The following is a 25,577-nucleotide window of genomic DNA, read 5'->3' as shown; positions in this document are numbered from 1 at the left end:
GCATAAGTAACTAGGCATACATATTTCTATTGACATAATATCAAAAATCGATATCATTCTACGTTACATAATCTTAGAAACTGGTATCAGAAATATAAATACGTCTTAATTTACTATTAATAATCATAGCTCAATTAATTTGTAGTTCTCTGCAATCTCTTATTGGCTAATCTCTCAAATCGAATAAAATATCCGTAAAAAAGACAATTAAAAAAATTTCATGAGTAATAAATTCATTTATAATGATTATTATATTCATGGATATACAATAAACAGTTTGTGAATCATAGAGTATTTAATATTGAATCCTTCTCAAGATTTGATTCTTCTTTCAACATCTTGATTAAAAAATTATTCTCCAGTGTGATCATATCCTCGGTTAGCGTATTACTATGTATGGTAAATAGTTCGTAGCATTGTACTGACGATGACATTGACGGAAATCCATACCTAGTTAGGCTCCTGAAAAGGTACATTATGAAAAGTAAATATTATATTATTATTGGTTACATTCGTCTTATCAAAAAATTACATAAATGTATCGCCGCAAACTGTTCCAAGTGGATAAATGTTTCCTATTTTGATGATACGTTCCGGCTCTACTACTGAATTCTACGAAAGTCAGAAGAAAGCTTATTGGCTATTCCAAGTTAATTTCGAGTAAAGTTTGACATTTTAAGATTGTAACCGTTACTAATGAAGTAAGGAAAATACCTGCGAGCGTACTATCGAGAATATTGGAAATAGATTTGTGAATATATATATTTCTTGCTTACCGATTTCCCTTCGAACCACATACGGTATGTACAAAAAAAATCTTCTTTTCTAACAGCTACGTAATTGCATCCACACTTTAAAGCAAAGATACCAAATTGCCTTAATTCTTTTACCTAAGTACAATACAATGAGAAGATCTTTATTATCATCATTGACAAACAACAATTTCCTTTTAAGAGCTAATATATCCCAAGATGTTCATTCTTACAACTGCAAAATTCACATCTCTTGCCGCACATTCCTGAAATTGGATAAATTTACTTAGATTGAAGAAATAACAGTAATGCTGCTGTTTTTTATTCTTATTACTCTACTTACACCAGTATCAATATAAGGTGTAATTATTTTTCCGGTTGTACGATTTAGAAAGACAAAGTGCAAAAGTCTAGGACAAGTGTCATTATAACTGTATAAAATTGTATAAAAATCGTCATGAATTAATCAAGTTTACAAGCATGTATTAATGGTTTAAGAATGCATTATTTACTTACAATCCAATTTCATTATTGTAAGATCCTTTAACCAGGACAAAATCTTTATAATCATCTAGTCTCTGCTTAAGTATGCCATAAATTTTTTCTAGGTTGCCAGGAAGTTCCTCAGAATTAATCTATATGTTAAATAAATTGAATAATAATGTTTAAGCGAGTTCTTGTCAATACAATGCTCCTATTAAAAGTAAAACATTTTAAATTCATATTTATCCTACTAACAGCATTTGCCGGAAAAAGATAACTAAAAATAGCCTTTATCCTGCCTTGTAAGTTATTCAACATCTGTATAGTCCTATAAATAATATATTATGATTGCTAGACGTTTTTCACAGTTATAACTATGAAAAATAATATTAATAAAAATTCATATTGTATAGTTTTTATTGAAACGTAATTATTTGTCATAATACTTTTCAGATGGATTATTTTGCAAGCTACCAGAGCTTATGGGTTCTAAATCCTCTCTCCGCAATTTAGTCCATAATGATATCAACTTATTGACACGATTGTCAAGATTCTAAAATTACAAAGAGAATCAATGTAAATTGTATGCTATGCATCTTATGATGGCGTTAGCTTAAGATACAGCATATTTACCTTCTTTTTAAGTAGACTTGCAAGTGTTCTTTACAGTATCATCAGTTATAGTATTATTTAAAGATAAAATAAAGGTCATACAATTTTACATTATTGCAACATTGCCTTTCAAAAATAATATATACAACGAAAGCAATACTTTACTTTATTTCGCTTTCAAACATGGCTATCTTAGTTCTCATATCTTTCTTAATCACTGCATCTTCTCTCATAATTGCACTCAATTTAGTAGCACAATCACATAGGGATTTTGCTACTTTTTCATTTTCGACCTAAGAAAAGAATTCTATTATCTAATATGGCTATTACTAGATCATATTTTGCCCCAAAACTATACCTTTAAAACAAATACGAAAATCATTCCTGAATATATCTTAATTCCGTGTATTATGAAAGGAATGAACCCAAAGTTTCCAAACGGTAAAAAGATGAGGCGTCGAAAGCAATCCTACAGATTAGTGCAATTATTTAGATATGGCGGTTTATTGAAGTCACGGGTGCATATGTATAGTAAGCCTGTATAAAGTGCTAGTTCGCTACAAGTAACATGGACAGAAGGACTTTGTGTACTTACGATCTTGTGTTCTTCAGTACCAGAGTCTAAACACAGTTATGAAAAACATAGATAAGTTATCTGAAAATATGAGTGATGCCTAACTTTTAGCTATTAAGAATAAGAATAACTATGAACTAAAATCACATATTTGCATCGTGTAGGCTTACCTCTTACTACAGATTGACTGACATCAGTTAGTAAGAAATAAGATAAACCTATAATTAATAGGAGATCGCCACACTCTAATTCCAGAGCATTCTCACTATTATAAATTTATCGATAATTATAATCTAGGCTTAGTAAAAGTTTTAAAGATGGACACATCAGCTACAGAGAAAATTATTAACGAATTTTAATGCTTGGTATCGAAATACGGTATTCACCTAGAATAGGTTGAAATTATTTTATGGTTCTGTAAAAGCATGGCGTGTTGAATTTTTTCTCCGCTAGATCTAATGTTAATTGCGTTATATCGGGTTATTGACATTAAAGGAATAGCGAAGCCATTTGCTCTAACTTAGAGCTTGGAAAGTAAGTGCTAAACAATTTTGCGTACTTTACATGACAGTTTCTAGCTTCTTTAATTGCTGAAATACAAATTTGACTCAAGGAAGAATCCAATCTCACTCGTTCAATCGCCTATGCAATTACATTATAATTTCACAAGTAGAAATAACAAATATATAGTTGGTAGTGCTTTGACTTTAATCCTAGGCACCTCAAATAGATAACGATATTGCACCGTCATACCTCAAACAAGAAAGCCTGTTCATTATTACAAAGATGAAACCAAAATTTGATTAAACTATCGAAGTACTGCCATTGATTCTGCCGTTCGTTACCTTGTAGGGTAGCAAACCTACAGCAAAAATTCCATGATTAGTTATAACTCTTCGAATACACCGAAAAATGTCTATTTGACTACAGGTGTAGGTATTAGATTAAGGGAGATAGGAGTCTAATAAAGGTGGAATTGATTAATATTGCCTGCTCAACACTATCGTACGGATACAATGTAAATTGGCAGTTGGATCGTTCTTCGAGATGGCTACACAATGACACTATGACACAGTAAGAATTCTTGCAATTTTCTTACTCGACGCGACGTAACAATTACAGTTAATTATGATAGAAGCTTCAAACAATATTTACTTCGATAGGCTTAGCCCGTAATGCAGCCTTATCAACTGATGGCAGATGCGGATTTTGCGCAGAATTGTGTCTTCTTGAACAGTTTCATCACCGTCAATACCAACGTAAAACCAAGCATCAAGCTATCATATACAAAATTGAATTCATCAATTTCTTTCTATTTTTCATGGCAATTCGAAAGCAACAGTAGTTATAGCAACAGAATTATATGATTAGAGTCCGCTAAATAACCTTATACATTTACATATTTTACATATGCTATCTATATTTATAAAATGAGAATAAGCCATCAGTAACTTCATACCTTCTGGTAGACTATGGTAACACCGTCATCTGTCTTGCTATATTGTAAGGGATTATTCAAGCCAAAACTTAGACAATCCTAGTATAAGATATTTACAAGACCATTAATTTGACGTTATTACAATTATGAATATAATCTAATCTGTAGTTATTATTAGCGCAGTTGACAGAGCATTCACCAAATAAGTATTTATTCTTACGATGAATAGGTTTCGTTATTACATTAATTGCTATGTTTAAGTTGACTACTTACGAACGTCAGTTTTTGTGGTTGTAGCCAATTTAGTAACGCGTAGTCTCTTAAGTCAGCTTCAATATCTCCATTGACCGTGCTAAAATTGACAGACCATAATGACAACATATGATATGAGTCAAATTTGTTGATTAATTGCGTATCTAAGATTTACATTAACGAATAGTCAGAAGAAGAATTATTTTATAAATCTATCAAAAATGAAATAATGGATCTAAAACTGAACAATTCGATCATTTCTATGATATTGGATAAACTTCAAGAGTGATAAAATGAAAGGTTTCAATTTTATCAGCAGGATGTAGGAAATATAAGGCATATTCAGTTTTTAGTACAGGTTGATATACTGTAGTTAGTTTCTTTTACAAACTCACTCAAAAATTTTTATATAGTAAGATATTTTGACAACGTACTTTACTGTACTGTATTAAAATAATCTACACTTATCAATATGACATTTCATATTTTAGAAGATTAAAGTTATTACTCGATGTAAACAATAATTGACTAGCTACTTTAGCGAATGTCTTTCGTAACATTGATAAGCTAACTTGGCTTGCCAAATCTGACAAGTCAATGAATGAAGTTATTCACTCATAGAGGTACATAGTAGTTAGTCAATTGGGAACGAATGACGACTGGATTGATCAGATTTGTATAGAGGATAAGTAGGGCATCCATGATTCAAAGCAATTAAAAGTTAATTTTATGATTAACTGTATCGCTTTCGAGCAGTAATGAACATCAATGTTTATTTTTCGGGGATTAACATAAAGTACTTTTATTTGTTTATAATTTATTTGCTAGCTAGAACCATATTGTTCAATACTGTTCTATCAATAAATAATAAATCACTGTAGATAAAGTATGGGTAACTCTATGTTTCATTTAATAATTGAAGAGATTTATCAATGTAGTGGACAAGTGTACATGTAGACAATTTTAAAATGTACAGTACCATTCATACAGTGAGATGAAATTAACTTACTTGTGTAACCCTTTCTCTATAGTTTTTTCCTTTAATCTATCCGTTAACTCAGTATCAGCTGACCAGAAAATAATTTCCGATGCATCACTCATAATAATGATACCCTTCATAGTGATGAATTATAATTGTTGCGTTGAATATCACTTCTCAAATGATACTATTCACGAGTAAAGTAGCCGAAGGATGGAAGAATTATACCAAGATAATTAATTCAATAATTTATTATCATCGACCTAGAATACAAATGGAGAGCAAGATTAAAATCGATCCGTGGTACCCATTAGATATAAAAAAGATTCATTTTCACCGTCTATTTCTGACTATTTGGTGTAGAATATATAGACATTAATTTAGCCTAAGATAAGCTTTCAAAATTGAACCATCACTCTCCCATATTACTGTACAATGTGATTTCAGCAATACAAGTCGATTGCCGGCCTAGCTATCCCTGATATACCATGACTACGTCATCTATAGGCTAGGTTAAATAGCTAGGAAATGATCACTATTCTAATTCTAAGTCAATTGATCACTACCTACTTGTTATAGCTTCTTGAATGGATAAAATATTAATGTTGATGATGGCATGACCATCTATCAGTTGAGTAGATGTTGTCAAAGATAGTTTTCGTTTTGCGGTTGGCAAGTGAATAGTTTCGATTTTCGAATTCAATTTTAGAAACTTTACGGTCTAATCTGACTGTAATTAGACTTAAAGGACGCCAAAAATCATGATATTAATGATTATCAATCCAAAATTGATTAGTCACCTATTTAAAAATGATTTCTAGCCGATTCTTTTGCTATCATCAGCTTTGAGGATCAAAATTTCGATGGCGATCGAGGATCTTCTTCGACAGTGTTTACCCTTTAATAGCTGTTCGAATACAGTGTACAGTATGTACTGAAGTGTGCTGTACTGTACCGTCATAAGGATTATTACAGTACGTACAGTACTACTGTAGCAACACTGTACTCTGCACTCTGTACTTTTACCTTCATAGGTAAAATTTTAACTGCTGTTCGCAATAATCTTTACACCTGCAAGCTCAGTACTGAATGAGTTACTCTACTGAACGTAGAGGACCGGCTATCAAGCCATGACGTCATAGCATCGCCAAATAGATCCTGCTCAGATATCAACATAAACAAATGCGTTTCTACATAACTTATAAATCAGGATCAGGTGCTTTACTCCTGCCTGCGATGGAGCTTTCTTATTAAAACAGTAAATGATCGAGTTCAGCATTAACGAATGCGTTGCTGCATAGAGAGCTTACAAATTAGATCAGCTGTTTACTGCCTACTATGGACTCTTATTAACCTATCTTATTAACTTATAAATCAGGATTAGGTGCTTTACTCCTGCCGGCGATGGAGCTTTCTTATTAAAAACAGTAAAATGATCGAGTTCAGCATTAACGAATTCGTTGCTGCATAGAGAGCTTACGAATGAGATCAGCTGTTTACTACCTACTACGGACTCTTATTAACCTATCTTATTAACTTATAAATCAGGATCAGGTGTTTTACTACTATCTGCTATGGAGCTTCCTTATTAAAACAGTAAAACGATCGAGTTCAGCACTAACGAATGCGTTGCTGCATGGAGAGCTTACAAATGAGATCAGGTGGTTGACTGCCTAGAACGGATTCTTATTAACCTATCTTAATAACTTATAAATCAGGATCAGGTGTTTTACTACTGTCTGCTATGGAACTTTCTTATTAAAACAGTAAAACGATCGAGTTCAGCATTAACAAATGCCTTGCTGCGAAGAGAGCTCACAAATTAGGTCAGCTGTTTACTACCTACTATGGACTCTTATTAACCTATTTTATTAACTTATAAATCAGGATCAGGTGTTTTACTACTGTCTGCTATGGAACTTTCTTATTAAAACAGTAAAATGATCGAGTTCAGTATTAACAAATGCGTTGCTGCATACAGAGCTTACAAAATAGATCAGCTGTTTACTACCTACTATGGACTCTTTTTAACCTATTTTATTAACTTACAAATCTGGATCAGGTGTTTTACTACTGTCGACTATGGAGCCTTCTGACTAAAGCAGTTAAACGATCGAATTCAGTACAGTATTAACAAATACATTGCTGCATATGAGAGAGCTTACAAATGAGATCAGGTGGTTTACTGCCTAATATAGACACTTATATATAAACAGTATAATGACAGTAGCGCATGACAATCAGGCGTTTTCTAATGCGTTTAACATTACAAGATAAATGCGCTACTGCATAGTAGAGCGTTTAAATTGGGGATCAGGTGTTCTACTGCCATCAGTGCCATGCATGGAGCCTTATTTACAGTAGTAAAACATGGTAATCAAATATTTTCGAATTCATTTGATATTGGTAGAAGACGAGTATAAAAAAATGCGTTGCTTCATATTAGAGGGATCAGGTAGTTTACTGTCTACCATGCAGCCTTATTAACACAGTAAAACGATCGAGTTCAGCATAAACAAATGCGTTACTACATTGAGAGCTTATAAATTAGAGATCAGGTATTTTACTGTCCAGTATAGAGCCTTATTAATACGCTAGTAAGGCATAGTAATTTGATGTTTCTAACTCGTTTAAAGAATAGTAGACGACGAGTATAAACAAATACGTTACTTCGTCGTAACGCTTGTAAATTAGCGACTAGGTGTTTTACTGCCTAGTATGGAGCCTTATTAATACAGCAGTAGAACACAGTAACTAAGTGTTTTCTAATTCGTTTAACATTAGTAGGACACGAATATAAACGAGTGCGTTGCTGTGTAGTAGAGCTTATAAATTAGGAATTAGGTGTTTTACTACCTAGTATGGAAACTAATTTTACGGCACTAGGGCACAGTAATCAGCTCTTTCTAATTCGTTCGAGATTACTGTATAGAAGATAAGTTATGACTGATGATTTCCGCCACGACCCTAAATAAGATTGAATTCTGGATGAGCTTCTTACCCTATCGCGCTTTCCTCTATACTACTTTGACTGGATGTTGAAGTAAACCTGATTAGCAGCAGTATCTATTTTGCGCTAGTGTGTTTACTGTTATTCAAAAAGTTGATCAAATCATCCTGGAGTTGGCTATGAACGTTTCGAATAATCCACCGGAATGCGGGTAAACTTAGGTTTCTCAGTCAAAATAAATTGTTCTTCTTGATCGAGGCTAACTAGTTAGTAGTAACTTAGCACATCGTACTGTAGTACTAATTTCATTATCCAGCCCTTTACTCACTTGGATTATGCTTATTTTGTACTCTTGTACGTACTCTGGAGACCATATTGGTTATTCGTTCCTAATGACAACCCGATTGCTCAGTCTACGTTCAATACAAGCGGTTACCAGTATAGAAATATTACTTTTATAATTAAACAAATCCCTCATGGCATGTAATATTGAGCTTTATTTATTAAATAGAATCAACCTGTCAAATGTGTCTCATAGTTAGATGATATCACTACTATAATGAAAGTACATAGCATCGGGCTTGGTATGTTGTATTTTACTCTATATCGCATGCCAGTAAGCTAACATAAAAGCCTTCAACTTAAAGTGCCCGTTACTACTCTTGCCAATAGTAAAATTATCAGCATACCTACGTAAGCTCAGTTACTCGACAGACTAGTGTTATCTTGTATTCCGATAAATGTATAATGTAGATCATTAGAATAAATTTGTTGAGCGTTCGCATCTATAAAGTAAAACGTAGAAATGAATTTCAAGCAGAGACTATAAAAACAAGGTTTGCATTGACTGGCAAAGTTTTTATTATTGAAACTTATTTCTTACATATGATGCGCTCATAAAGCACGTAGAAATGTATTTCCATAGCTAGTTTTAAAGCGTACTGGAGCCTTTCATGCTTCCTATCTGTCAACTACCTAATTAAATAAACTATAGGATAGTATGTACATGGATTTCCAGGAATATACTACAGAGGTATACTTCTAGAAGTCCATGGTATGAATACGGTAGGATCGAACCGGCTGCATAACAATTGTGGTCAATTAACCTAAATTTGATGTCATACTGAAATATGCCAATCAATCATTTAAAGTGATAGTGTCTGACATGCATTATCATATGATAGAAAATACCATTGATCGTATTTCCTATAATATTCATTCAAGTTAATATTCCATGGCTACATATTTTGCGATCGTATTTAGCTGAATATTGGATGAACCTTCATAAATGACACCTAAAACAGGCCAGGAGAATTATTCATATTATGACAAGACTTTAAATATCTGATGAATGAATGCTCAATCTACTTTGAATATGCCTATCTTGACTATCTGAGATTGTAAAGTCGTACTGCTTTGCAGTATCTGCGCATACATGTACTATAATATTTGGTGTACTTACCGATTTTTGCATCTCTGTAAAACTTCTCAACAGGGAAATCCTTTGTAAATCCTACACCGCCAAGCCATTCTAAAGCTTTTGATGATACCTTTTGAGCCATCTTGATAATAAACAAAATTATAAAGTTATAAGTTTGCACTCAAACAATGACAATGAGTCTGATATAATTTCTCTTTGTAAATCCTTAAACCTCGGAAGCAAAATATTTAGCCATAGCACCCTCCTTGACTACAGGTTTGCCAGCTACTTTCAATCTAGCTGCGTCATAAGTTATTGCTCGAGCTGCTGCAACCATAGTAGACATTTCTGCAATTTGATGTTGTACACCCTACATAGATAAAACACGTGTAAGCACATTAGTGCAAGGTTTGCACATTTATATGGAATATATTTTCAATACAATGATAGCAATTTCAAGTGCTAACCTGGAAATCAAAAATTCGTTGGTTAAATTGCTTTCTTTCCATTGTATAGGGTATAGCGGCATCTAGGGCTCCTTGAGCTAAACCAACCATCTAATAAATCAACAGAATTTGATGTAATTAAATTGCATCACTATCTTCGCACATTTAAAATCGAAACAATATTTGACGTGTCTACTATTTATATTTACTTGGGAAGCAATGCTAATTCTGCCTTCATTTAATATTCCAATGGCAATTTTATATCCTTCGCCAAATTTTCCCATAATATTACTTTCTGGAACCTATTACATACGTGCAGGCACAAAAATTTATAAATATTATTACCTATAAATTAAAATTGTTTTAGACATAATATTGAGGCGCATTGGAAATAAACGTGATCCAGCATCCTACCCTAACATTCTCCAGTATTACGGGACAAGTCGATGAAGCCCTTATTCCAAGCTATTTTAATAGAAGCAGTCAAAGTTAAAAAGTGTTACGCTTGGGCACTACTTGATATGCAAGGCTATCACGGTTATAGATAATAATGGAAGGAAAGGAAATACTCAACCTTATCTTCTTTCTTTCCAAGTGAAAGGCCGGGCATGTTTCGTTCGACGATGAAGCAAGTTATGCCTTTATAGCCCTGTGACAAGATAAAATTAGGGAATAGATATCAGTTGTTATTGTAGAAGTAAAGTATTAATACTTTAAAACTTATACCTTTTCTGGAGAGGCGTTAGCAAATACTAAGAATATGTCCGCATGTTCGGAATTACTAATCCATGCTTTGGTTCCGTTTAGAACGAAATGATCGCCATCAGCAACAGCCCTAGTTTGCAATGCAAAGGCATCGCTACCGCTTCCAAACTCTGATAGACAAAAGCAGCCTACCTAACATACCGAACAGTAAGAGCGTGGTGTATAACAGTTATCTCGGATATCATTCCTGTGGTAGTACTTATGGGTGTTTAAAATAGTAGCATGTAATCTTTTAGTCCTATAATTAAGAAATAGGCCATGTATGCTACTTACTGATTTGGTGGCTAACTGTGATAAATATTTTTCATTCTGCTCCTTGTTTCCGTATTGCATAAATATTGTTTCTACAAGTGTATTTTGAACGTCTACCATTACAGCAACAGCGGGATCAACTCTAGCGATTTCCTCAATCGCCAAGCAGCTACCGAAGAAGGATGATCCAGTCCCTCCATATTCACTACTTACTTCAACACCCATAAACTAATTTGAAATATCAGTGATAAAGTATCAAATGTAATTTATAACTAGTTTAATAAACAAAAAAGTATCATTTCATATATATATATATATGGGCTACCAGGCGATTACTGCAAAATAAAGTGTTATTTCATTACGCCTTATTTCATTAGTGATTTGTTCAATTTTTTGGTCTATAATTATCGTTGTAAAGTATGTAAGCGTATCCTATTCAACTCAAGCGCATCAAAATAAATAGTTGATTTGATTAAAAATAATAGTTTTATCTCTTGTTCAATACCCCTTGATCAAATAAGCCCTTGATGATGTCTTTATCCAGGTGTGAATTTCGGTCCATTTCTGCTACTCTTGGAGCAATTTTTTCTCGAGAAAACCGTTGCACTATGTAAAATGGGAGGAAAATGATAGTCAAAAATTATTACTATGCCATAAGATAGGAATTGAAAGTTTTAGTATAGTATCCTAATTGAGAAAAATTTACAGTTAAATGCAAGCAATAGAGCAAGAAATAGAATTATACATACTTCATTCTATGAATAATAATTATTTCATGACTGTGAGGTTGGTAATAATACTATATCTTTGATTGAGCTTCCATGATTCAATCATTCTCCTATATTATTAATATACTGCATTGTCACTTGCTGTCGAACCATAGTAGAAGATTCTATGTACAGTAGATGGATCACTCCATCACTCTATGTATGTCCATCAATCTAGGCATGTTTAACGTTAGCGAGATTAACTAACTTCAATAGCTTGATGTTAATATAGGGGATCCTATATTAGTAGAGATATCTTATCTATTACAATGATTATAATAGTGTTGTCGGCTAAAAGTATATAACAATGTCATCAGTGGTTATCTATGCCGTATTTGGAAGATAGACGATAATATAAAGCACTACGGTGTTAGTAGAAGCTCCTACTGTATTAATTAGGAAGTTATAGTAACTTTTAAGATGGCGGATGATGTTTGCAAGTTGTATATAAAGCGAGGTCTTTCTGCTATAACAGCTAATAAATCTCAAGGCCAAACATTAGATATGGTTGGACTGTATCTTAATAGATCAATGTTTACTCATGGTCAATTATATGTAGCACTTAGTCGCTCACGCAGTGCCATTAATATCAAAATTCTAGCCAAAACGCACATTTATCCGATGGTAACATGCAATTTACTGATAATATAGTATATCCTGAAATGCTGTAAATAAATGCACTTATTAACACAGTATTATCCTTTGCTTATAATGTCTACATAGTTGAATTGAGATGATTTTATTGTAAATTGTCAACACAACGAAATTCTATCCATTGTCAATGCAAATTTGAATTAAAGCAGATTATTTTCATGATACCTTTAGTTTTGCGCATGATTTAAATCATTTAACAGTACTATATACAGCATAATACATGCAAATTATAACGTAAAAAATCCAAGAATAGTAGCTGTTTAATACAACATTGCCATATTTTATTATACTTCCTTCCCTCCGTTCACATGAACGGGTATTTTTTACTAGTAAATTGTAATAAAGCTATTACTGTCCACTGGCGTTTTCTTTGGATTTGAATTTTATTACATTTTGTGCTGTCAATTTATAGTAGAAGATTTTATGCACGAGTACAGTAGATGAATGACTCCATCACTCTAATGTATGCCAGTCAATCTAGGCATGACAACAAAGTAAGGCCTACCCTTCCATGCTTGGCTACATATCACCACAACAACGGGTTTATTTCACATGATTTCCATAGCGAATGAAATGTATAAAGTACAGTCAGATAGGACAGCGTAGGGCATTCTACATTCCCTTACCAGCATCTTTTAACATTTCCTCTTCTTCGCTGAGTTGGGTGGAAGCTGCACGAGCAGCCAAATTGCGACTCGATTGCATTCGACATATTGCCAACTTCCTGACTGATGAGACATCAGCAGATAACAATCGACCAGCTCGTGAGAATTTAGCAAGCATCCTTTAGTAGTGGATAGTTCAAAGAAGAAAGTGGCAATTCCAATATCTTGACGATTTGGGTAGAACGTCAGCTATTAATACTAGCTCGCTGTTGGCAGAATTGGATTGGACAAGCTCTTTCCGATTTCCCTTCGATACAATATTATGTACTACTATACTGTACAGTGTACTTGTTCCCCCATGACCCCTCCGTATGGCATGTTACGCCATACTAGTACTACGGTCACGAGTGGTGCACACCATGACCAGGTCAAGCGTTGCGCTATGCTAAAATCATATAGCAAACAGTCTTATTATCCAGTCAGTACGGTGCAGTAGAGTACCATGAGTGCAAAATGCCTTTCACCGGGTTCAAAGGGCAATCAGCCCGATAGTTTTGACTATTCACCATAGGGATTTTTTCCTCTATGTTTTGACCGGTTTTGACAGTGGGTTGGGCCGAGGGTGGACTGGCCGTGTCCATTATTTACAGTACTGTAATGCTATTATGTACAGTACACTGTACACTGTACACTGTACAAGTAGTAAAATTGACGAACTTCACCTTACTGACTGTGAGACTGTAGTCAAGCCCAGCCATATCAACATCTTAGAATACAAAATACTCAGCGTAAGTTGCTGAAACCATGATGCATCACTTTAAGTTGAAGAATGGTATCCAATTTGAATTATAGCCTGGAACTAAGAGCGATGCATCGTCGTTTAAGCGACTTACACTAATTATAATTACTTAAGATATCGATGTTGATATAGCTGGGCCAGAAACAGTGCAACGGTAACTTCTTGTACAGCACAGTGTACAGTGCACAGTACAGGATACATTACAGTATACTGTACTGTAATCATCAAAGATCCAATTGCTATTCAATGTTGATTTGCACAGTATGAGTAGCGAGGTGCTTCTTCTGCATCATTGAGTTGCAAGACGGGAACGGACAGAAACCGGACCTGCTCAGGTGAACAGTGCAAGTAGTGAGGTGCTTCTTCTGCATGCTATAGTACTTTTACTCTAGATCTAAAGGTACTGACATAGTATGACTGGCTAGGTGCTTCCTTCGCACCCTATAGCACTTCTACAGTATGAGTATCGAATTAGTCAATAGCTTAAGGTGAAAAATCTCTCCTGTTCAATATTCCTATAAACAGTATCAGCAACGAAGTGCCTCTTCCGCATGCATACTGCTGTACTTGTAGGAGCCGGGTGCACCAATGCCGTCGTCCGGGATACAAAACGTCCTTCTGTCACAACTAGTCAATTATATATATATATAATTATCCAAGCTTGCAGTCAATTAAATCTACTCATCAATCATGTTTCAAGACGAATCGCTTGATGTTGTTTCATTCGAATCAAATTGGCAACAACAACGGTAAAAACAAGCCTTTAATCAGTAATGTAGCATGGATAAATTAATCTGTGAATGATATGAAATTTCCCTTAAGTTCGACCTTAGTATAGCAAAAATGAGTTCTTCTCTACTTAGCCTACTCGACGTATTACAAGCGTCGTTAGTTGCTATGATACGCAATAGTAGTTCGAAAGTTCTCTCGTATACTTCTTCATATTGAGGATGAATATGGAGTATTTGAAGTATTATATTATTTACGCTGCTGTCTTACTTTTATAATTTTGTATAAGTCAACGGGTGCTTATTTAAAATGATCTTACTTCTCTGATTACAATTATTTATTCTATTTTTTAAACTATAAGAATTGTTGCTATGATACTTACGGATAAGATTCTTCTTCTTTGCATTTCTTCATATTTTGTATAAACATCGAGATTGATGAATCTTTGTTATAAGGTCTATGTTCAGAAGGGGATGATCAAGCATCGTTTGATAAAATGAGTTATCGCGTGAAACAGTTTACTTCGTCATACTGTGATGTAGGATTATGCTATACGCGCGTATAATCATTGAATTTATAAATAAAAGAGTGAAAATAATAGTGTAATAATTAATTTTTATGATTAAGTATCGAAAGAATTCTCTCATTCGTTACTTCTGACAGCGTTATCATGAAAATAGATTTCTTTAAATTATCGTAATCGTAAATACCCCTAAAACATGATTTGGTATAGATATTTCGAGTCAATATTCTCGATATTTTCATCACTGTTTTTAGTGCAGTCAAATTTGTAAGTATTATAACAGTAGCACTATGTATTAGATTGTAAAGTACGTATATTGCAAGTAATATTTGATATTCACAGTTGTTGCTTCTTTGTACTTGCACAGGTCTGTCAAAGACAGCCAGACTCAAACCAGCGAAATTATTAACTACGATGCCGAAGTGCAAGTGGTCACTTATAGCAATGCCCAGGTAGATATTTAGAACTGCTTGATATGTGTTTAGTTAAAATAATACCTAGAAATGAATAGTCTTAATGTTCCACTTCGAAATCCTAGAATATCTCGGTCTTACTGACTATATTTCATATTTATCTCCATACTGAGTCTGAAATATCGACGCTGTTTTAATCTACTTTATAATATTCAGATCAAACGCGACTATGTAATATTGTCGTATGAAATAGACGCAGTAGTTATAGATGCGTAGTCCTTGAGAAACAATGTTGATAATAGCAAATTATATTAATCTAAGGTGTAACATCCTTGATCTAATATCGCTTATATTAAAACGCAAGGGTAATATATTCTTGTATAAATTTCAAGGTTCAGGCAGAAGAGGAAGAAACGCAATTTCAACTTATCGCGGATCAATCTGAAGTTGTCTCATCTCATATACTTGTTGATCAACATGTTATATCTCAACTGAATGATAATATAGCTTATTATATTAACTGTAATTATATATTTACTAATTTATTTAGAATCTGATGCAATTCCTGCGTTATGCAACTCCTCTTATTTGCGAGGAACTCGATAAGAATAGCAAAAGTCATGCCTTTGATGGTACTCTCTCATTAATCAGACTTATCACATTCACGTAACACTAACAGATAAGCTATTAAATTTTCTTAAAGTAAATTTTATGCAATTGTCATCGTATCTAATAGGCTACGATGTTAACTGGGAAGAAAAAGCGGAAGCCATCGAATGTCTTCATACATTAAGTTATGCAGAAGTAAATGATAAGGTAAAAGTTGCAGCTTTTAACCTCCTTTGTTACATTACTCTATTTACTATTTAGTATTCATATATGTTTATCTTTATGCTTATTTAACAGCTACAATGTACAGATCTATCATGGAATGCAATAGGATCAGTTATTGCTGTTGCGTATCCAATCAGAAGATAAATATCAACACTTAATTCTTTCTTTTATTGCTTAAATTGCCTTTATTATAACAGTGTTTCTCGTAAATTAGTTGATTAAGATAATTTTGTTAGCTATTCTACTTAAAATCGTATCGTAGCTACGGGAAACTGGACCATCAAGATTGGTGTACCGATAAGGTAATTAAAGTATTTCAGATAGCGTGATTTGATGCTTTACTCATCAATGTATTTTAAAAAATTTCATTCGCGTATCTACCGATTTACCAACGATACTTGCATAAATTCAATACTAGTCCGTCCTTTGTACCTGGAATATTGATCGACACAATATAATTTCAAGCAAGCCTGATACTGTTATTGAAGTCTCAGTAAGTTACATTGAATTGAAATACTACAATAACTAACTGAAAGTATTCTTGCCCTTCTATTACAAATTTTATAATGTTAACACCATATCACTTTAACTATTCCTCTTAATTAATAGTGTTGTTTGACATCAATCGATTTTCATCCTGAAAGAATCTCTATGATAGCCGGAGGCGTATTTAACGGTAACTTCTATGATTGTTATATCTACTTATTTATCTGAAGGATTATTGTAAGTATCTCTTTTTTTGGTAGGAGAGGTGCAAGTCTGGGATATCAGTCGTGAAGATGAAATGTTGATAGCAAGATCGGGAATTAGTGATGATTCTCATCAAGAGCCTGTGACAAGTGTAATATAGATATATCGTTTAGTCAAGCATGATGTACTGATAAATAAATAAGTTCAGAAATTAGCTCATTCATTAAATTCTGAGTAATTTGTATTTTTCATATCAATCAGATAAAATGGATCAATGATCCTAACATTAAGAGCAAAGCCTTGCAGGTAAATGATTTAGTGTGATCTTTGTCTAAATTTAATAAAATAGTAATCATTCATTCAATATTCTTCTCATGTATAGTTAATGAGTTCTGCAACGGATGGAAAAATATTTGTATGGCAAATTAATATGCAAAATCAGGATTTTAAGCTAACGAAAGGGTTAATTTTACAATGCATACTTTATTTGCTTTCAATGCACTCTTTTGTGCTTCATAATTTCGAATATTCAAAATAACTATGACTAAATATTAAATATGTTTATATAGTTTTGTGGTCGTGACTGATAATATTCCGAAGAGTTTACGAATTAGCAAAGCCAAAGATAATGCTGAAATTGGCGGTATAATAATTAAGCTATTCAGCTTATCGGATCATTAGATTTAAATACTCTCATATAATGCACTTCTTTTACCTAAATCAAGCCGATCTGAAATTGAGTTTTTTATTTCAGTTACTGGGTTTTCATTTTCCAATGAAGACAAATCATTATTTGTCATTGGCTGTGAAAGCGGAAATGTTTTCAAATGTTCATTAAATTCTGAGAGAAATGCAGTAACTGGACTCAATAGTATTCCACTATTTTCACCAGTAACCTTCGCATTTCACTATCATGACGGCCCAGTTTATTCGATTGAATGTTCTCCTTATCATAGAAACTTATTTCTTACTTGTGGAATGGATACTAGTGCCCATCTGTATACAATATTACAGTCTAAACCAATATTATCATTTGAACCTGGCAATGGATTCATGTTTAACATTAAATGGTCGCCAGTACGCCCCATGGTCTTCGCTACAAGTACAGCGGAAGGGTCATTACTCATTTACGATTTAGAGGTATTGCATAGAATGATTTGCAGGTTGTATTATTAAAATCTTTAATAATATAATAGGAAATATCTTTCGTAGATTAGCAAGATCAATCCCGTAATAAACCTTGCCGTAAATGATAACAAGAGTCCAGTCTATTCATTACAATTTAATAAGCAAAGGTATTCAATTCATGATTTATTGATCTCATAAGTTCGTAATTTATTTCGGTGAAAGGAATTTATGTTAAAGCTAACAAATTTTCTTTCATTAGGCGACAATTACTTGCAACTGGTGATGGAAACGGAAAAATTCAAATCTGGCGTTTAAATGATGAACTGACTAATCAAAAGACAAGAGAAACTCATCATTTAGCTGAACTAGCAGAAGTTGCTTTAGAATAAGATCGGATCGGCTACTCCTAAGAAAAAAATCTGTATAATATTAGCTTGGGAGATTTCTATCCATATACGATGCATTAGCTTTTAATATAAATTTCTAACTTCTTTTCACAAGTAACATAAAAATATTACTGTATAATACATGTATTTACAACGACAATTGATGAAATACTTAGATCACACTAGGAATATTCTTTCATTAAGGTTAACTCATCATACAGTCATCCAATCAAAAGCACTTTATATATATCAATACACTATGATTCTTACTTTTAATTTACAGGTTTGGGTTAGTACAATCCAGTTTTAAGTGTATTTATAAATTATTACTTTTACACTATACACAATACTATATACGGTAACATTACGGAGGGTAACGTTTTCGGTGAATCTTTGTACAAAGGAATACGTTTAAAAAGGATCACAACTTCTATATACTGTGGTATACTGAATAAAAGTGGTTGCAATCTTGCCATTGTCATCAAATGATCAAGTATCTGGCCTTCGCGATCAGCTTAATCAATTGGCTTATCGTCAACCTACAATATGATAATAAATATGCAAACACAATGCAATAAAGTAAGATTTCTACCGTGCCAAAAAGATACGAAATTGACATTATTCAGCGCTAGAGGATAATTATACAAATATGTGCGTAGTTCTATCGAGTGTTGCACTAATGAATTTCGTGACACTTATACTACTTTCATTGCTTGGAAATTGATTAAGGAGCACAGAATGCGTGCAAAATATTAGAGACTACTACTACAGCATTCATTAGACCGGCACATAAGTAATTATTAGAAGCATATGCGTAAATAAACATTAGCACTAAAATATTTTCCTTACCCCATTGTAACCATTTCTGAAGATTTTCAGTATTAGAAATATTGTCATCATTAAGTTCTTGCATGATTCAATGACAGCTGATCCTCCCTTAGACTACAGTAGTCATAGAGTAGATAAGGTCATCATTTTATAGAGATCTAAACATCAACAAATCATGATAAGATACTATGCTGCGTGGTACTAACCGCCAATAGAAAGAGTTGATCTTCATGATTTTCTCGGGTATCATTCGATACTTTTTTAAGTTGTTGACAGTAAAGTGTTACTTTATGAACTAGGTTGACCAAATCTGAGTGTGTCCTTTTACTAGTGTTCTAAGGAGAGTCAAAAATTTATTTAGATATATAACTACAACTAATAATTCCATATAGTAGTAGGATTAATACTCTCAAACGTCTATCTTAAGCTAATTCTTACCGTTTCAGATATCTTTAATACAAATCTATTAAATTGTGATCCGACTTCTTCAACTCGCTATGCTCAAAAATCAAGTGACGAAATATATGTCCATTAACTTTTGTAAAATTTCTATTTCTAACACAGCTTATATTTAAATTAGGTAACAATTAGTATTTAAAATGTAAGTAATCGAGAAACACCTGAGAAGCAAATGTAAGATCTGAAACACTTTTCAACGGACCCACTCCCCTGTAAATGAAAAGTTTTTTAGAATCAAAATTGAACAGAAGATTAGATAATAACATTAAGAACAAAGTGGTAAAACTTATTTATATCAATGACCTTGCCAATTCCGATATATCTAAAAGTAGTAAACAAAGTCTCATAGTAAATTTTATAGCTTGATGGTTTGAATGTGTCCACTGTGAAATTTCTTTTTGCAGTCGAATTTCTTCTCTTTTAAACTCTCTACTTAAATTCTCAATTCTCGATCTTGACTCTATCGGCAATGATCGATATGCAGCCTGAAATAGTATATCTCCGTTAGAGATTATTTTTAAACTTTGAAATATAGTATCAAAATCTTATAGGATACTTTATACGTACCCTAGTAGTGGGAATCTTCTTACGAATATTAACCATTTCGCCATTATTTTCAATTGCTAAATTAAAATATATGATTTACGCATACTGAGTAACCCGGGCAAGTTAACGTAATTCGCAAAGTTTAATACATACAAAGTGGTAGTGATACGAATGGATCATCAGAATCTATTTCTTCATCAATTGACTCATAATCATTTGGTTGCTATTAACAATATATAAGAATGGATTAAAATAGTTCAATCATCGTAATTACGTTACGCTAACGTAGAAGTCCATTTCCCACCCGATTAAGTAATACATATCTTCGGAGCAACAGGACAGCTTCATATATCTAATATAATTGTATCAGTTATTTTAATTGATGCTACTAAAGAATTAGGGCTAGCTTTCAAGTTGTAGATAGGACTTAATTGTATATGAAACACAACCTTGTTACATAATTCTAGTAGCAGATTTTCATCCGGTTTTTCTACGGTTGGGTCTTCCATACTTTTACTCATCTTATCCATGTAGCTACCAAATATATCGGCTAATTAAATTGTTAGAAGTAAGCGTTATTTTCAGTAGCAGTATAAAGACTTTATTACAGATTTCTCTAGCGGATCAGATATGTAGACGTGCTAAAGTAATTTAAAGTCAGCATAATTGCTCAACTACATACCCAATTCCTTTAGTGTAGCAACGCCACGCTTAACACGTTCAGAATAAATGGTATTAGGAAAATTATCCATTTCTTCTAATACTACTTCTTCCACACGTTCCATTCGATGTAAGACTGCAACCGTGTATCCATCTAGCTTATAATAATTCTCTTCTCCGATAAATCGAGCGCATTCAGACAAATCTTTACGAATATGTGATTCTATTAATGAAGCAAAATTGTGCTTTGTTAATCCCAAAATGCTGTAGAACTTCAGACTGTATTTTCTTTAGTCATAATTATATCAGTTTTTTAAGATTATTATTTTTCGACCATTTCAGAGACTTACGCGAAGCAAGTAAAAAATCGTCAACGCTAGTTATTTCGTCAATTGCTCTAATTAGCGCTCTCATATATTTATTCCATAATTCCTTGTATCTATCCATATTGTTTTCAACGGTCATATCTGATGGCACTTGAGAGCAAATTTCCGCCGCATTTACGACCTTCGCAATAACAATATACAAACGAAAAGTGTGAAAATTACTTCTAGGGCAGAATTCACGCACGATCCAGTAAGCTGTACATTATTTATTTATATAGTTTTTAATATTACCTGCAAACGGTACGTCCTGACGTAATTGGATGCTAATTTTACAAGCTTGATACCTTCTGCATTAGTTGAAATAGCACAAGCCAACTCGCCAGCCTAAGCACGATTGTATTTACTTAATAGACTTTATTATAGATAGTTATTCTGCTTGCAGATTAGTGTAGAAGTATTTTACTCATTATATTTAGTTATTTTATGAGGTTTAGTTACCTCATTATACTTTACCTGTAGTATACTTTCTGCGTCATCACTGAAACTTTGGGCATAATTTTCTAGTTCTTCATTACTTTTATTCGTCGCTGCATCAATTAATACTTGAAGTGGAACCGTGGCCGCAATCAGAGCTTCGGAGACATGATCTGCTACAGCTATTCTTAGCTAATAAGTATTAAAGGGTAAAATAAAGAAAGTATTGTAATACTGTAGAGATACTAAAATGTCCTTGCAAAATTGAAAGGATATATGATCCATTAACACTGTTTTATTCCGTTGAATCCTTCAATATCTCGAAGTTGATTACTTACAACGTATTCCAAATGATAAACAGTTTCGACAAGATCGGCAGAAATTTGTCTGATATTTTCCTTGGTTATCTTTTTATCCGTTATGTTAATGGTATAACCCATCTGCATTGTATCAATTTTCAGTTTATTAAGTACAAAAGAGAAGCACTCACTAAACCGTTGAAATGCAATAACACTAACTTATTTAAATAAATCATTCGAAGTATTTTCCCATTATTTTTAGTAACCGACAAGGAAAGTAAAGACGATAACAATATAATATTATTACTATTACATACCTCTTTCTGATACTCAGTTATCAAAATTTGAAGCGTCTTATTTAGCGATTTGCAAAGCAACACAATGTGTTCTCGCCGATTATCTCCGGTAAAACTTGAACAAGCAAGTATTGTCGCATTGTTAGTAATCTTTTCAAGTAATTCTTGAAGTTGACTACACAGTCTCTGTTCAGAACAGGAATTTGCCTTTTTTCCAACTAAATAGCTCTGTTGGATAGATATAAAACAAAACATTGATTTATCGCAATACTCCATAAGCAAATAAAATCTGTTGTAGTAAACACTCAGATTCTAATTACTCCCTATATCAAACCTTAAACTTCTTAATTACGCTCGCAGTTTCTCCTATAGGCGATTCTTCGTTGCCAACGGGCGATTGAATAATAGTAACGATCCTATTGACAAACTCTCTAATTTCAGACGTAATAGCTGCGCAATTTGCTTTAGCCGGAGGCAAATTTTCATATTTGAAATGAGTCTATGAAAATAGCAAAATAGTCCATCAATTAATAAGGTACATCAAACAGAACTTTAGTAACGTACAAAATACAGCTGCATCGAAAATACTTTTTTATACTAGCTTCACGAAATGGAAAAATTTAATCTTACTTAACGATTGCCATAATCATTGCCTATAATCATTTTAAAAATAAATGAATGGAGATGTTATTTTGGCAACCTTCTACTGAATATATATTTTTTTAACACTAGTGTGTGCAAAAATCACATGCAGTCTGTAATTGCTTAGTTATTTTTAAATAATAGAGTGGTAAATATTCTTATTGGTCATTACGCTTACCTTTGATACAACGTTTAGTAATTGGCTAGCAGTCAATAGGTTAGCTCGAGCAGCTGAGAGCTGATCTTTCTTGTCTTCATCCTTTAGATCCTATCATTTTGCGTCAAATATCAGTAAAAATCAAAAAGTTTTCAAATAAACATACTGATAAGGATTATGAAAAAAATACACTCTATTAAATCATATTTACTGTATCAAGAACACTTCAGACATAGACAGAATAAGAATAAAGATTAATTATAATATTTCTTTAGCTTACAAATTGACGGCGTTTAACAGCATCATCGACTTGGTCCAAGTGGTAAGCAAAGTTGTCCAGATTCTGATCCAACGAATTTTCGTCTCGGCTATCGAGAACTAGCTGCAAGTGATCTTCCAGCTAGATAATGCATTCATTTGAAATAAGAATAACATCTGCTATGATCAGTCTGACAACAGAAAAAGTTTAAAATAACGCAATGTCATTAACAACGAATATTTATGACTATCGTTAACGAAATCACACGGCAGAAGTTATACTGTACTTAAAAGGATAATATAATGCTGGGGTCATATAAACGGTTAATGAGCAATATCGCTAGGATAGCTATAGCGATAAAATATTAGCGATATTAGTTATAGTAGACGATAGAGATGATTAATTAGGAGTAATTTTATTTAAGATATACGAGTACAATGTAATAGCATGTCATGACTCAAAATAAGAAACTACGTCGTACCCCAGTTATAAGCACTAATATAATTCGGTGTGGTACTGAAAGCGGTTTAACTTGTATTCAGTGGTAATAACAGCACAAAATATTATTAAGTCTAATGAGTTCCATCTAACCTCGTGGAGCATTTTCACCAAATTACTGATATCAACCATGTCAGCAATTGAGAGTAATTTATTCAAGATTGGGTACAGATTGAAAACGGCCTTTAATAAAGCACTCCTTTTAATTTGTGAGCTTGGCTCATGAACAAAACTTTCCGTTGCAGCTAGTAAACAAGATCCAGCATCATGAAGCTCTTCATAGGCTTGATATACCCTATCGGCGATTTTAGGATTGTCGTTTGCCACAATTTGCCCATGTTCGATTAGCTCATTGATAGCTAAATGAACTAGTTTAATTAGATCATCAGCTTCTTTGGAATGCCCAGTTTGGCGGCTAGCCTTGGCAACATGGCTATTAAGTTCTTTCAACTGTTGAAAAGAGAGTAACACTACCATAAAACATCAATATTTTAAAGGTAATATAAAACTTAAACTATCATGTGTCAAATAGCCGCAAGCAAAGCAATGGAATGCTGTTCATCGCTGGTACAGTAGGTTAATGCAGCGTTACGTCATACGCCTACAAAAGTATAAGCAAATCTATGCTACCATAAGGTGTAATACTAAATCATTGTTCTGGTGAAAAAATTTGCTATTAATGTCGAATAGGCAAGGTATTGGGACATTAAATTAGCCAATTCCAACTAGCATCGTTCTACTGTACGCGTTTTTAAAATTACTGCAGTCAAATACAGTCATAACAGTTATCCCAAATATTGTCATCAAAGCTCCTTTCTCTAGATTAATACTAGACATAGGCGTAATTCTACAGTTGTACGGATCGACTTTTGAAGGGAGGATTATCATTATTTAAGGTCGAATTTTATATGTTGACAAATCAAATTGCACAGTACAGATTTAATGGAAGAGCACGATGATGGGTAAAGTAAGGCATAATATTGCCATAAATAATTTTATGACTTTGTTACTAATCTAACAAGAATGTACCGTATAAATAATCATCCATTCCTTATCAATGGTACTGACACAAAAATAATAAATAAAAATAAATAATAAGAAAACTACCGTAGCCATTAAAACAAGATGTATTACAAGCTAGACCAAAAGTTTTTTTTCAACGTGATATCCTTCAAAATTACAGTCGTGCATTTACTCCTTATTACTCTACTAGTTGCACTATTTCTCCCTTAGTCATGAAATATTGCAAGAGTGGACTTTTAAAAATATTCTAATTAATTTACAGTTATTATCAATTAGATCAACTCTGATCCCAGCTTCTGTATCGTTTCTGTACTATTCATTGTACATTGTTTAGAGAGTTATATAAGCATTTCGTCTATCGTACTGTACAGTAAATGGTCCCAAAGCGTGATTACATCCATGATCTATCAAAGCTAATTAATTAAATATAGAGAAGGAGTTTTGGGCATAACAGAAATTAGCGTACTATCGATAAATATCGAAACTACCTTTGTCCGAGAGGGATTAACGAGTTTATGATTGAATTGCATTGAAAGTACTAATTAATTATCAACTGAGATGGTAAGTGATAAGAGCAAACTGAATTTCATAGGCACAGATACTCCTGGACAACGCTATAATTACGTTGAAATTAGAATATCCAAAATGGAAGTGAGTTG

General features: G+C 33.1%; 5 protein-coding genes across 5 annotated transcripts; 1 reads left to right on the top strand and 4 right to left on the bottom strand.

Moving 5' to 3' along the window:
- Window positions 1–528: 528 nt before the first annotated feature.
- On the bottom strand, window positions 529–5,230 carry TRIADDRAFT_58519 (uncharacterized protein; the record flags this gene model as incomplete). Its single annotated transcript, XM_002114527.1, has 15 exons — window positions 529–612; window positions 777–890; window positions 1,096–1,183; window positions 1,269–1,387; window positions 1,869–1,896; window positions 2,013–2,140; window positions 2,206–2,316; window positions 2,443–2,468; window positions 2,592–2,686; window positions 2,981–3,063; window positions 3,175–3,283; window positions 3,577–3,698; window positions 3,881–3,958; window positions 4,133–4,211; window positions 5,121–5,230. The coding sequence occupies 15 exons, from the start codon at window positions 5,228–5,230 to the stop codon at window positions 529–531; spliced, it is 1,374 nt and encodes a 457-aa protein (XP_002114563.1).
- Window positions 5,231–9,264: 4,034 nt separating this feature from the next.
- TRIADDRAFT_58518 (uncharacterized protein) lies at window positions 9,265–12,525 on the bottom strand (the record flags this gene model as incomplete). The annotated part of the gene is made up of 11 exons (XM_002114526.1): window positions 9,265–9,335; window positions 9,503–9,602; window positions 9,693–9,830; window positions 9,928–10,017; window positions 10,116–10,208; window positions 10,321–10,371; window positions 10,481–10,555; window positions 10,633–10,803; window positions 10,945–11,151; window positions 11,429–11,529; window positions 12,510–12,525. 11 exons carry the CDS (start codon window positions 12,523–12,525, stop codon window positions 9,265–9,267), a joined length of 1,113 nt encoding a protein of 370 aa, XP_002114562.1.
- A 431-nt stretch (window positions 12,526–12,956) lies between these two features.
- Window positions 12,957–13,590, bottom strand: TRIADDRAFT_58517 (uncharacterized protein; the record flags this gene model as incomplete). The annotated part of the gene is made up of 2 exons (XM_002114525.1): window positions 12,957–13,128; window positions 13,451–13,590. 2 exons carry the CDS (start codon window positions 13,588–13,590, stop codon window positions 12,957–12,959), a joined length of 312 nt encoding a protein of 103 aa, XP_002114561.1.
- Window positions 13,591–15,966: 2,376 nt separating this feature from the next.
- TRIADDRAFT_28177 (uncharacterized protein) lies at window positions 15,967–18,454 on the top strand (the record flags this gene model as incomplete). Its single annotated transcript, XM_002114694.1, has 13 exons — window positions 15,967–16,045; window positions 16,150–16,235; window positions 16,320–16,372; window positions 16,510–16,549; window positions 16,666–16,740; window positions 16,857–16,923; window positions 16,994–17,088; window positions 17,199–17,243; window positions 17,320–17,399; window positions 17,507–17,580; window positions 17,692–18,077; window positions 18,150–18,232; window positions 18,325–18,454. Coding segments are annotated over 13 exons (1,293 nt in total), but the record flags the coding sequence as incomplete, so codon positions are not given.
- A 2,790-nt stretch (window positions 18,455–21,244) lies between these two features.
- TRIADDRAFT_28149 (uncharacterized protein) lies at window positions 21,245–24,372 on the bottom strand (the record flags this gene model as incomplete). Its single annotated transcript, XM_002114524.1, has 8 exons — window positions 21,245–21,451; window positions 21,562–21,654; window positions 21,784–21,936; window positions 22,361–22,567; window positions 22,674–22,838; window positions 23,160–23,249; window positions 23,419–23,538; window positions 23,989–24,372. 8 exons carry the CDS (start codon window positions 24,370–24,372, stop codon window positions 21,245–21,247), a joined length of 1,419 nt encoding a protein of 472 aa, XP_002114560.1.
- Between the last annotated feature and the right edge of the window lie 1,205 nt (window positions 24,373–25,577).

The sequence above is a fragment of the Trichoplax adhaerens genome, genomic scaffold, assembly GCF_000150275.1.
Source record: "Trichoplax adhaerens TRIADscaffold_8 genomic scaffold, whole genome shotgun sequence".
NCBI classification, from domain to species: domain Eukaryota; kingdom Metazoa; phylum Placozoa; class Uniplacotomia; order Trichoplacea; family Trichoplacidae; genus Trichoplax; species Trichoplax adhaerens.
The sequence above is the reverse complement of the archived record's forward strand: the minus strand, read 5'-3'. Positions and strand labels throughout refer to the sequence as shown.